This window comes from Bombus flavifrons, chromosome 7 (genome assembly GCF_040668555.2).
Source record: "Bombus flavifrons isolate JBK064 chromosome 7, iyBomFlav1_principal, whole genome shotgun sequence".
Taxonomy (NCBI): Eukaryota; Metazoa; Arthropoda; class Insecta; order Hymenoptera; family Apidae; genus Bombus; species Bombus flavifrons.
In genome coordinates this window covers 16,191,221-16,205,401 of record NC_138448.1, presented here as the reverse complement: position 1 = coordinate 16,205,401, position 14,181 = coordinate 16,191,221, and the positions used below count along the sequence as shown (strand labels likewise).

The following is a 14,181-nucleotide window of genomic DNA, read 5'->3' as shown; positions in this document are numbered from 1 at the left end:
GATGAATTTTCAACGAATAATTTAAATACGATCGTCTCTCGAATTAAGTGATCCGAGAAAGTATCGCCTGAGACGATAAAGCAAGAGAAACCGAAGGATTTATCGTCGAACGTCTGGACGATCGACTGGCAGAAGTTTGTAAAATTTCCACCGTAAGAAGATTAGCAAGGAAACGTTTGTTAAACGATAGTTGCCTCGTGGCTTAAACGATTTCCGGGTACGAATATTCGTTCGCGTGTTATTTCATTTCAAAATGCTACGACAATTTACCGAATGTTCTTCTGGAAAAACTATGCAATCCCATTACAGCATTTTGTTTCGTACGCGACAAAAAGAATATTTCTACAACTTGGGTAATAAAAAAAAACAGGAAAATTTGTAACATTAACGATACTGCGAAGATCCGAGATAGATCGCGTAAATGCATTTTCCTTGAAACTATGTTTTCGAAATTGACTGTACATACGTATATGCATTTATGTATCTATGTATGTATGTGCTTTCATCGTCCGTATCAAAGTTACTTTTGTATCTATCGCGAGACTAAATATGTTGCGTATCGTATTATGTATCTTTGCACCGTATCGAACGAACGTTTCAACGCTTAGTTATAAAATTTCATAGATCTGTCGTCTATTTTTGGCAGGCTTGTATCTTGGACCAAGCAACAATTTCTTGTTTTTCCAACTATCTTAACCATCGGGTGACATTTAAATGGAAAAATAAACGAAGAAGTTCTTACCATGTTCCTCCCGTGTTTCTTTTAATCGGACGATACGATATTTAGATGGTATTCGAAGAAGAAGGAATAATACGAAAATTCGATACCACCAGGTATTGCATCACGGGACAACGTTGGTGCATTGGGACTGCGAAGGCGGTACGACGAGGACGGCCTTGGTATTCGCGCGAGTGGATCGCGCTTGCGGTACCTTCGTGTGGGAAAAGCCACCCTGGAGTCCATTGAAAACTGCCCAGCTGGGAGGTACAGCTTCTGCAGATTTTTCGCTAACTGCCAATCCAGAAGACGTGGTATCGGCCGGTTTAGTAGGGAGATATACCATGCAACAGACGGACTGCGCTTCCGTGACGCTGGAAGAGGGATTTTTGGACCTGAGCTCCGTCAAGGAAGTCATGATCGGCTGTTGCGATCGGGACAGAGAGACCGACCTCAGAAGCATTTACAAGAGATACGGTCTATCTGGATCCGATTCATGTATCGGCCTTATGTACGGCTCCAGTCTGCCGGACAATCGACTGATCTTTCTCCTTTGCCCTCCTGCGCTTAGCAAGTAAGTAGCGTGGCTCTGTGATTTCCACGGTATCGTATATATGTATGTGATATAAAGCGATATCGAACAGAATAGTAGAACGTAGGAAACCAGTTTAGACGAAATTTATTCGACACGTTCGAAAATAGATAAAAGAAGATATCGTGAGAGAACGGAAGAAAATTGCAAAAGTATTAGGTGATCGAACATCAACCGAGATACGTGGTCGACGAAATAACTTTAAATTATACGGTACAAGTTAATTATTTATTTTTTATAATATTTGGCAATTTCAAGCAACCGTTCTGAAACCGTAACATATTTTTAAACTTCGTGAACGATATTTTGGTAAAAAGAGTCGAACAAATGAAACTGTATTTCGATGGTATAATTCGGTAAACATACTTGGTCTGTTCTGATACGTTTGATTTTCATGAATAATTGAATAACGAAGAAACCTAAAATAACAAAGCGTAATAATACGAACGACTGTTAATTAAATCATGATTACGGAGATTAACTATTTAATTTTATGGGGGAAATTGTTTGTAATTTAAATGTTGCAAATTTCGAGTTTTGCATATTCAAAAGCATAGCTTGAAGCTGTTTCAGCGAAGTTACACTTGACGGTAAATTTCCAATGCGGATACCAGCTAAATTTATAACAATAGACCTCGCGAAAAGTTACCATTGGATCACGTTAGAGGAAAAGATGCATTAGCTCTAGATCAGCGAAACGTTCCGCTCGTTTTTTCCAGGGAATATACCGTTACGACAAACCTTTATCCAACGCTACTACTGTAGCTTGCGAATCGTGCACGGAATAGCCATTTTCTCGAGTTTACCTAAATTGACAAATATAGTACTGCTAAAAAAGGGAACTACTATCGAAAGAGTTATTACCGCGTCGTTGTTGTTTCTCTTTCCCTCTTGACATGGTTCGTATCTACGATTCGATAATATCGAATAAAGACTCTATAGCGAGCGGCATTACATACGAACGATTGTATATCTTTTTTAACGGTATTAAACAAAGAGGTATAGTTGCGCTGGTAACGTCATGGAATGTAATATAAATAAATTTGATGGAAGGTACTGTGTTTTCTTTTTCAGAATTTGGTACATGGGTCTTTGTTGGATACTACGAGGCCTGAAACGGCAACAACAACTAACAGATCGTAGATCGCGATGGTTAAAAGAAAAATACCTTCAGCTTTATTTCGAAGATGGATGCATCGAGCCAATGACAGCTGATGCCATTAGAGCTTTTGGCGGTCGCGACTGGTCCACGACTGAAAGTATCGGCACGCTTTCGCCGACGAGCAGCAGCGCTCTCCGCAAACGAAACGTTAAAGGGAAAAAAACGAAATCTATCGGCAATATTCATGCGTTAACAAAGGTTTGTTCGATCAAAGATTTATACGGTAACGGAAGACAAAAAACGAAGAAGACAAGGGAACTTGTCGTTTGATAAAGTTTCCTTGCAAAAGTATACCAAGATTGCCGGTCGATCGATCGATCGACGCGAAAGCTTTTCGCATGCGTGTGCATGTGAAGAGTACGAATATCGCGTACGTCTTTCCAAGAATAAATATTTAACACGTACGAGTAGCAAAGTCACGGTACATCGTGATATAATTTCATAAATTAACATACGCTGTAAAGTCATTGATAACTGCGACGAAGTGGCCAGTTCGATTCAAAGTCGATCGAGTAATCTTTATAAAAAGAACAAGTCCCTGTGTTAGATTAAGGCCAGAACTAAACTAAAGAATTGCACGTGATTATTTAAAACAGGATCTAAGCCTAAAACAATATGACACTTCGTCTCCGGATGGAGGCTTAACAGTGGTCCCTTCTCGGCATATTACGGGTAGTAGAGAATCCTTGACGAGAATCATACCAGCATCTCCACGGTCTAGCAGAGATCGAGTTCCCCCACGTAGTCCTCCAGGATCCGCCGAACGAATTATTAGTTCCAACTTGCCTTACTCCAGCTTTCAAAGGTAAGGATTCCGATAATTTTCACTCTCATAAGGAATTCGACAGAAGCAAGCAAAGTAGAACAACTAGACTTCGTCTCTAAAATTCTTCGTAGATGTCGATTACTATTATTCATTGGAGCTGCAATGTCAAGAGATAGAGAACCGAGAAATGCCTTCCGCTTGTGTATCTCTAGCGGGTTCTTTGCGTTGCGAGCTAATTAAATCGCAGAATTATATTATACATACGTACCTTCTGCAAAGTAATCAATGGAAATCAATTTTTCTTTCAACGAACCGAATGAAAAGTTCGTTCCGTTTATTTGTATTTAATTTAAACTCGTATTTTTTCATACAATTTTTGACAAAAGATTATCAATATTGGTATTCGATTTTCAAAACGTGTATTCATCCGTAACAGCCAAACTGCGGATCTTTACGCGTTTATGAGAAATTCGATCGAGTATCAAATCGTAGCATGGAATAAAATCATAATTCGTTATTTATTTTTCAACAAGGTGACCAAACCTATCTACGAAAAACATTACTAAAATGTAAAAATCGTCTCTTTGTCTCTTCTCGTCCGACCCTTTACCATGTACAAATATTGCAATCAAAATCATATTAATTTATAATTAATTCAACGATCAACTAAGAACGCGTGTATCGAGTACGAAGAAATTTGTAATATGTGGGAAAAGATGAGACTTAACGTAACCCAAAGCTAAACTAAACTGAACTAAAACTCTTACACGAGATATTTCGTAATTTTGACAACGCGCGAACTATAAACTCGCTGTACTATAAATTATTAAACGTACGTACGTATATGGCGAGAAGAGTTAGCATGGTACAAAAATGTTGACATTAACAAAAACGAGTATCGTCCATAATTTGCAGCTTATTCTTAAAACGTACTTTCTATAAAGTCTACCGAAATAACATGTTTCCTTTCAAACGATATTTACACAGCCTATTATGCGTCGCCAGGGACAAGGATAAAAACGGATCTGGAATGTCAGGTGGAGTGGAAGCACCTTGGCAAGTGAAGGCACGTGCCACTTCCATAATGTATGAAACTCAGTTGAACTTCGTCGAGTTTGTCGCGTTGTTCCGTTCGTTCAGCCTGAGAGCAAGAAAGGATTTACGCGACCTATTCGGCCAACTGGCGATCACTTGTCGTAGTCAAAGCGACGGTTCTTTGAGAGACTTTAACGTACGGCCGCCTGTGTTGAGGCAAACCAGTGACGCAACCCCTCAACGAATCGGTCAGTTTCCACCACTGAATATTTTCGATTCTAAACCTAATTTCATTTAAATCTCCACTTACGAACCTAATCTATACGTGTAATTTTATTTTAATTTTCTTTCTGTCTATGATTTAACGTTTCGTTTGAAAAGTAAACCGTTGCTTTTAAATGTATTTACGTATAATGAAAATCTGTATTGGGTAAAATATACTTTTGTTTCACTTTTTAAATTGTATTTCATTATTTTCAAACTTATATTGTAACGAGAATGATTACTGTTAATTTGTACATACATACACGTCACACACGTCACGCATACGTATATCAGATTAGCGAAAAGCTTTATTCGCTCGTTAAAGACACGTGATTCGTAAAAGCGATCTTACGAATCGTCGAAATCATCGCGATCGAAAAGCTATATCATCGAACTGGCGAGAGATCGTACAAACAAACACCAAATAGGTACATCGTACATTCCAGTGGATTTAACTTTGTGTCTTTCTCGTTGTTTTCTTATACCCACCTTGTATGGACTGATCTGATATACCTGCTGTAACTGTTAGAAGAAAATGGACCTATAAAAATATATTAAATAATAGAGTATGAATTTGTATGTAACGAATAGAATAGATTAGTATTTAATATGAAATAATGAAATTATACTATATGAAAGTCTAGAGGATAAACGTAGACTATATAATTTGTGCTACAAATATTTTTCTATCACGCTCTAGCATAAAGTCAATCGAATAAAGCAGTTTATCGTGTATTATAAAGACTTTATAAACGAGTTACATAAATACATTGTCTAAAGTATTTTAGCATATTTTATTTGAATTCTGTTTAATACCTCATTTTTCTTACGTATAGACAAATATGCAAAACAGACTGATAATTTTAGTCACCTTAATTTACTTCGTTATGTTTCTACGTGAAAAATTTTATTTACCACGGTTGTACGATATCATAATATCTCGGTAATAATTCTTTCGTGAAAGATTTTTCCAAGATCTGAAACTACGAGTTATACTTTCTCGTGTGGCATATGCCCAAATCGAAAATGATCGATTCTTAAGTCGCGACGTTAACGTCGACGCAAATACGCGCAACTTTAAACGCTTCGTTTAATATCGAACTATCTCGTATCGTTCGTTGAGATCGTTCGATCGTTCGATGCTCTGCTGGAAGTAAAAAGGAGTATAAGAGAAAGAAATTATTGCTGACGTATTACGTAACATGGCACAATTTTCGTAAATAAAGTTTTATCGTATCTCTAAATATAAACGAGATACTTGAAACGACCAAAAACCATCAGTCCATTCTGTACGTGTAACGATGAATTGTTTAATAAATCGATTAACTTAGCTGAAAGATGATCGTAATCGTCTCATTGGCGGAAGAAAATGTTAGTGTACGCGTATTTGTTTTCGACAAAGATATATAGAAATAATCATTTAAGACTTAAGGTGTTTAGAAAGTTAAGTTTTAATAAAAACAACGTCGTATCGTTTCTATCTGTTTGCACGTCGACGGCATTATAAATATGCAAATATTTTTTAAACAGGTCTCTTGACGAGAAATAACTCCATAGACTGTCACGAGTACAAAACCAGCAGCAATCTTCAAAAGAAACAGGTTTTCGACGCGGTGGCTGCAGCTAGCATCGTTAATAATTGTTCTGGCGTTGACACTTCGAAATCGCAAGTTATCACCCTGGCGACGTTCACCAAGTTTTTGGAATCTCGGCAGCAAGAAAAGCTAACCGACGACGAGATCAAGGCGCTGGTTAAGGTACAGGAAGATTTAAAACAAGCTATCGCTGCTTTCTCATAGTTCGTCTCAAGTTCGATCGTGTCGATTACCGAATTATAAGCCGCGATATTCGCCTAAATCGGCAAGCGGCATAGCGCGGTACTCGATTACTTGAAACTAGGATGCGTAACAGTTATGACAAACTGCTGTTATCCTGAGGTCGTGCCGTGCGATACAATGGCGTAGAAAGATATAGCAAGTAGCACGATCAACCGAGACGATTTGCTCTGATTCCAGCGACACGAACCGGACCCAGGACTACGTACACAATGGTGTTTGTCTTTCGAGGGCTTTGCACGGTACATGATGGACAAGGACAATTATGCCTTCCCAAACGAGTATGCGACGCCGTTCGAGACTGAAATGCAGCAGCCATTGTCCCAGTATTACATCGCTAGCTCGCATAATACTTATTTAACTGGCCATCAACTCAAGGGAGAATCTTCGGTGCAGCTTTACTCTCAGGTAAACGAAAGCTTGGTCTCGCCTTTTCAACGGTCATCTTTATCGTACAAATGTGAAATACGCGATACAATCTCGGAGAAACGGTCGTGCAGTTGAGAAAAAGACATTTTTTAAGATACAAAACCTACTTGTTACTTTTTTTCATTCTAAAATTGTGTCCCCGATTCGTACGATATCGCGAGATATTAGTTGCCATATTTCGATAATTAAAACGTATTCGTATTATTTCTCTCAATTGGTTATTCGTATAAAAAAAACGAGTAATCCGGTTTTCGTTTGCGAAACGTCGAAGGGATTTCGAAGTATTTGCAGTAGGTGAAATCTACGAGGTAAAATACTCGATGTGACGGTAAGTTGGTTTTGCAGGTACTACTAACAGGATGTAGGTGTGTAGAGCTGGATTGCTGGGATGGCGATGATGGCTCTCCCGTTATTTACCATGGTCACACCTTCACTACCAAGATACCATTTCGCTTGGTCGTAGAGGCGATTGATAGAAGTGCTTTCGTCAGTTCTCCATATCCCGTGATTCTCTCCATCGAGAATCATTGTTCGCAGAGTCAACAAGCTCGAATGGCCCAAATATTTCAAGTACGTTATCTTTTATTATTTCAAACATTCGATTAATCGCATGTACTCGGACAACGAGCGATACCGAGCGAAACGAAGCGAGCGTCGTTACAACAATGATACGTCCGTTAATTAATTTCTTATCTACTTTCCGTTTCTGTCGTCGTTTATAAATCGCGAGGCAAATATTTTGAAATTGTCGACGAAATGAACTCTGCTCGAAAACACCGAACGTTCGCTTTATAAATCACTTTCGCGTCAACGTCTATACAATTTAATGTAAAAATGATATTATTCTGTCGATTTTAGTCTAACGATATCGATCGCCGAGCAAATTTTCCGTCGTCGATTTTCTTTCGTTAAAGTTTCGCGATTCGTACCTCTTTTACCTTCGCGTGACGTCTTATGTAGCAGGGATATTTTTGTGGAAAAACGAAAGGAACTTTGAGAAGCAAAGTTACGCGAACTCTGTTTCAGTCGGTATTTGGAGAAAAACTGGTGACAAAGTTCCTGTTTGAGACGGACTTTAGCGACGACCCTCAACTGCCATCGCCATCGCAATTGCGCTACCGAATATTAATCAAAAACAAGAAGATGGTGGTAGAACCCGCTGGTCCTTTGACGCACGCTCCCTTGAGTCATCGTGGAAAAATGCTCATGTCCGATCGAGCTTCGTCTATGAAACAAATGCGTACCGACGTAAGCAGCGCTTCCGTCGTCGAATATTTTAGCGAAGACGACGACGATGAGGAAGATGACGACGAAGATGACAATATCGATGGTAAATGTTCTCTACTCCTAGTTCTCTTGATCAACTACGGCGATATTTATCTTAAAACATAGCTGATCCGTGTTTCGTTCGAGCGGATATCCTACGTATTTCGTAAATCGCGATTTATTACACGCTTGAAAATTAGAAATATCTCTTTCTTGTAAAGAGAAATTCTCGTTGAGTGATATTTTACGAAGTTACGCGAACGACATACAACGATATTGCTACAGCGCGGGTAATTTAAAGGGAGCGGCAAAGCAACTGCAGTCATTTTTCCGTTCACCTGGCAGTAACTTAGTTACGTCAAAACCATCGTACAAACTAATCCGAAACTATCGAGCACAAGAACTTAACTAATTACTTAATTAACGAGCGACCTAACGCGAAAGTTTTACCTTCCAGATAACTCCATTTCCAGCTACGAAAGGTATTTGGGTGGGATGCAGGTGCCTCATGGTCGATTAAAGTCAGATTCCGCGGTCGACGATAAATCGCAAAAACAAAGTAGCCAAATTGCCAAAGAACTTTCGGATTTGGTGATTTACTTACAAGCTATTAAATTTCGTGGGCTGAACACTACAGCAGGAACAACGGCCACTGGGAAGGTGCGACATCAACCGCACACTGGACCGGTTCAAAGACACAGCATCGCTGGAATAGGAGCTACCAGCATCGGTGCCTCTTCCGGATCGCCACAATCTTTGTCGACATCGGCTTCGCTCGCAAGCGGCGGCAGCAATATCGAAAATCTGTTTAGGTTGGTTTTCTGTCGTAATTCGACGTAACGTTGATCGTTGAAACGAATCGGTCTACCCTTAATAGATCATTTCTAGCGAACTCCTAATGGTATTTGAATCGTGTGTGTACGTTATTCGAATGATTTTGCAATTCAATCGATACGCGTGATACGACTACTACTAGTGCCGTCGTTATTTACGTAGTACGAAGATTCGGAATTTTTATCTATAGATGTTTGACAATGTCGTCAAATATTTCAGATTCACGCGCGGAGTTCCAGCCTGTTTTCAATGTTCCTCGTTGAATGAAAGCACAGCGAAGAAGATTTGCAGAAAACAACCTTTAGGGGTTGTCGCCCATGCAGAAACTCAGTTAATTCGAACGTATCCGGCTGGAATGCGTATTGATTCGACAAATTTCAATCCCGTAATCTTCTGGGCCTTCGGTATTCAAATGGTAGCACTAAATTACCAAACCGACGACGCCGGATTAAATTTAAACGCCGCTATGTTCGAGCAAAATGGGCAATGTGGATACGTTAGGAAACCTTCGGTTATGTGGGACAAAGGCCATATGATGTATAGGTATGCACGGAAATATGTATCCCCCTTTCTGTAAAGTCTTCCATTCGTTCGAATTATTACGAAATGGATATATTCGTAACTATCTCAATACGAGAAAATTGTCCTACAATTCGATAATTTTCTATTATTAACGATAAATTGCTTCCGTATGAAGAATAGTTAAAATATCTCCGTAAGTTTTATTCAATTTGTCGAATTTATTGAGTTTATGAACGATTTTGATTTAATTTGGATATTTTGTTATTATCGAGAATCGCGTTCGACTTCTTGTTAGGATTTTCGAATCTTTAAGTTTGGAATTTTAGTAATAACAAACTCTGGTACAAATATGAAAAATTGAAATACATCGAAGTATATTGAAATATAGATATATCTGTTCGACTTTTAACGTACGCTTGCCTAAAATACGAAACTCGTTTCTAGACGCTTCAATCCTTGGGATAAAGAATTCGACGGGCTACATTCGGCACACCTGACGCTTTCAATAGTCTCTGGCCAGTATGTTTCCCCAACAAATTTCGTCGCCAGCACGTACGTCGAAATCGAACTAGTCGGCATTCCGATCGACTGTGCCAAGCATAAAACGAAAATAATACAAAATAACGCGCTGAATCCTATTTGGAACGAGAAATTTTGCTTTCAAGTAATGTTCAAAGACCTTGCCTTTCTGCGTTTCGGCATCGTCGAAGCAAGTTCCCATCATTTGATCGCCCAAAGGGTCATTCCGCTGAAATGCTTGAAGCCCGGCTACAGACACGTACGTTTGCGTTCCTGTAAAAACAAACCTTTGGCTCTGTCCACGCTGTTCATTTATTCCCGTTTGGAAGAGGAGAGTCTCGATTACAACACGTGTTGCCGTGATCACAAAGAGTCGTCGAAGCGGCCGTCGTCGGGTAAGGAACCGGAAAAATTGACTACGGTGGATCCTGGATTAGGTGGAGTGACGCTGAAGAGAAGAATGTTCTTCCTAATGGTTTATCACGTGATACCGGACGAACCGTACACTATATTAAAAGTCACGCAGGACAGTACGACGCAAGAGGTAATGTTACAAGCTCTTCAGAAAGCTGGAATATCCGCGGATCGAGTCGACGAATATATTTTGGTGGAAGAGGTCTCTCGTGGTTGGGAGAAGAGAGACAGGGAGGAACTTCCAACTCAACGTGTATTAGATCCAACGGAGCACCCGTTGCAAGCGCAGGCTTTATGGAAGGGGCAGGGGCGTTTCCTCTTGAAGAGGGTAGGCGACGATCCTAGCAGCAGAGCCTGGCTGGCTTCTATAAGGAGTACAGCTGGACACTCGAAGCTCGACTCCGAAAGAGACACATCCACGCATATCTGGGACGAAGCTGACACCTTTTTAGTTTGCATTTATAACGTTTCGCCGGATATACCGTACGCGATACTTCGTGTTCCTGTAAGCAGTTCTGCTCAAGATGTTCTGGCTCAGGCTTTAGTGAAGGCCAGAAGAATGGAGGATCCGATGAAGTTTGCTTTGGTGGAAGAACTCGAATGGGGAGGAGCTGGAGCCGTTGGCAGCGGCAGTCGACAATTGAGAGTTTTACGCGATGACGAGAACGTGTACAGTACTCAAGCCTTTTGGAAGACGCTCGGTAGATTCATTCTGAGAGAAAGAGAACAAGCAATACCGAGGCGGCATCTGTTGCCAGCCACCTTGGATAGGCTCAGCAAAGGTTTTTCCGTAGGAAGATCGGTCTCCTTGCCAGGTTCCAGCAAGGAGAAGATGCCTGTCTCGGAAGCGCTTTCCGATCCAACTTCCAGAGGGCTGAGACATCGTCTACTGATGCACGGTCGTAGGAGGGAAGTTCACTCCGATGGCGAAGATATTCGCGAGTCTGATATTTTAAACGCGGCCCTTCACTTGAAGAAGGTATCCTTAAGAAAATTAAGGGTTTGGAAGTCATAGTGGCAGTCAAGGGCGACATCGATTTCATCGATCTTCGCCACTCGGAAAAACCAACCGTAAGTTACGATAAATCATTGCATTCGAGGTAAATCGAATCTTCGGAAGGCAAATGCGAAATTATCCGACGCTTTTGAGGCGATGTTTGACGAAAGAAACCTCGAATATCGTTCGTATCGTTTCGAAAAAAAAAAAAAAAAAAACTCCACCAGTAATCAGCATTCAAACGTTACGATATAAATGATAAATAAGCGAAAAGATGCCTAATTATACTCGACACTGCTTCTTGATTCTGCATAATCTGAGTCTTTAAACCGTTACTTGATGACAAACGGTATCATCGGTACAGACAGAGTTTGATTGGACGTGAAATTGGAAACCACGCGCATCTACAGTCGAATAGCTTTAAAAAAGAAAGCCAAGCTACCGATACGTTCAAACAATCCTGTTAACACGTTTACGCGCTGCCCAAAACTTTTACATAACAGCATGTTTATCTCATCTTCGTTTAAATTCTAAAAATTAATTTTATCGTATGCTTAATCGATTTTAATTTTACGATCGCACTTCTCTAGTCATACTAGTATTATCGCGTAAATGTACAAAAGCGTAATCTCGCATAATCTCCAAAACGTCAGTTCCTCGAAGAAAAATTAGAATTATGAAATTCAACGGATTCCGGTGAATTTCCAAATAATTTCCAAAGAATGGCAAAGAAGGAATATTTTTAATCGCAAAGTTTAGTTCGATTAGATTGATTTTTTTTTGATTGTAAATTAATGTAAATCTCTTTTCCATATTTTTTTACATACATGTATATATTTTCTAATCTATATAATATATTTTAATACACGTATATACCTGTACTTACGAGAAACGTTTGTGTATAGTATGATAAAAGGGCTTCGTCAATTTTATCGGGAATCTAGAGAATTTTTACGGCGAAAAATATTTCCTAACCGGTTAATTTTATTTCGAGAATGAAGCCAACCGACAATTTCTAAATGAACGTAACTTACAACGGGACCTGATTCATTTTTATAAGTACATATTAACTTGTCCTTCGAATATAACAATTAACGCTTGCACTTTAAGTACCTGACTCGTTTTTAGAAGTTATTTTATTCATAATAATCTTTAATTATTATGAATATCACGATCAATATATGTGTGAATGTCGATCATGCAGTCACAAGTATTCGTTTTTATCTTATCAGGATACGTTCCTACGCTGCGCTTTAACGATCGAGCAACGTTATCCGACCTACCGCACATTCTACACAACTTTTTATGGAATTCTTTCGTGAAAAATTATTCGTCCGAAAAAGTGTAAAAACCTATCCTCCGCTTCTTTCGAAGCAACGTCGCTTTATTTCCTGAAATAGTCGCTATTGCTATTTGTACGTCAAATTTGTATACGAAAGAAGACTCTACTCGACGACAATAACAGATTACTTCTCTTTTCTTTGTTTCGTTCTTTGTATATACTTTGTAACGCGAAATTTTCTACGATACAGAGCCAGGCAGTGTGACTTTTTTTTTACTCGGGCGTTTTATCGAAGGAAATAAAAAGTATATACGAAACACATACCGAACGAGTACCGTACGAATGGAATACGAAATTTATTTCTTTCATCTATGCATAAAATTTGTATAGTACGTAACGTCCTATTTCTTCTATCGATGATCGATAAGATTCGTCGTATTAGCGTCTATTGGTACTTTGATCGATATTCGATTGATATTTTATTTCTACATCAGCCTGTCCCATCTTATACGTAGAAAAGAAAGTAGCAGAGTAAAGTCACACGAAGTAAGAATCTGCATCTAGGAATGAGAAATGAGACGTCTAGTCAAGCTCTATCATCGATGTTTTAAAGGTGCGCTTCAAGTAAAACGTAACTAAATTATTTTACGAATACGACGCTAAGCTCGTCCACGATTAAGCAAGCAGCATTCTAGCAGAAAGATTCATCGTAAGACAAAGTTCTCGAAATCGCAATGAAGTAAGTTAAAGTTATAAAGTAAATTACCTGTTACAGTTAGTATTTAAATAGAAAAAAAAATCTATGAAACAGCAGTATTATTTCCATATTCCCATTGACTGCGTGAATCATATTCAGCGCAAGAATCGTTCTAGTCTAACACGTACTTGTGGCGATTTGTTTTAATTATTCGTTTGTTACGAGGACGCAGTGCTGGCAATATATGTATGTACATAATTACATTATCTTCTCGGTTATTGTATCCAATCAAGCGGTACGATCGGATTTTCCGTAACGAAAACTCTTAAACGAGAAACATTAACCCGCGTGAAGTTGCTACTCAGAAGTCATATTTATTATAACGTTGTTGATACTGAAGAAAAAAAAAAGCGAGAAAGTAGAGTCGTCGGTGTTACTTTTACAATCATTGCCTCCCTACTCCTGGAGCGTTAAGCGAACATAATTATAGATTATAAATATGAGACCAAGGAGTATCGATTCGTTTTCACTCTTAAACGTCGTTCCGATCGCTCGAAGGATCGTTACGCTCCGCTCGGTTTCGAGTCTTTCGTCGGAACCTTTTGCCTAATTTTCATGGTATAATTCTCTATAAATAGGTGGAAATAATTAGCGAAAAAGATAATATTATAAAATCTATCTACCGTGGACCAGCAACGTCACGATTAAAGATTATCCTTTGTCTTCCATGTATTTATCCTAACGAAGCTTACGGTAGTTTCAACGAATCGTGACAAACAATTTCGGAATACGCACGATCTTCCCCTCTCGACCTTCGATTCTAGAAGCGGCAAACGTCGTTCTGTGAGA

At 39.2% G+C, this 14,181-nt stretch overlaps 1 protein-coding gene across 4 annotated transcripts in view; it reads left to right on the top strand.

Moving 5' to 3' along the window:
• Nucleotides 1–13,091, top strand: part of LOC138182023 (1-phosphatidylinositol 4,5-bisphosphate phosphodiesterase epsilon-1) — a 125,155-nt gene extending 112,064 nt beyond the window's left edge. For 3 of the 4 annotated variants that reach the window (XM_069117489.1, XM_069117488.1, XM_069117490.1), the window contains exons 10-20: nt 835–1,292; nt 2,385–2,670; nt 3,069–3,277; nt 4,226–4,521; nt 6,068–6,294; nt 6,553–6,780; nt 7,147–7,371; nt 7,828–8,131; nt 8,525–8,879; nt 9,121–9,444; nt 9,868–13,091. In XM_069117489.1, the coding sequence (XP_068973590.1) occupies nt 835–1,292; nt 2,385–2,670; nt 3,069–3,277; nt 4,226–4,521; nt 6,068–6,294; nt 6,553–6,780; nt 7,147–7,371; nt 7,828–8,131; nt 8,525–8,879; nt 9,121–9,444; nt 9,868–11,371 (4,416 nt within the window). In that variant the 3' untranslated portion in view covers nt 11,372–13,091. The remainder of the gene's footprint in view (nt 1–834; nt 1,293–2,384; nt 2,671–3,068; nt 3,278–4,225; nt 4,522–6,067; nt 6,295–6,552; nt 6,781–7,146; nt 7,372–7,827; nt 8,132–8,524; nt 8,880–9,120; nt 9,445–9,867) is intronic. The other variant, XM_069117491.1, reaches the window with a different exon arrangement.
• Nucleotides 13,092–14,181: the final 1,090 nt, after the last annotated feature.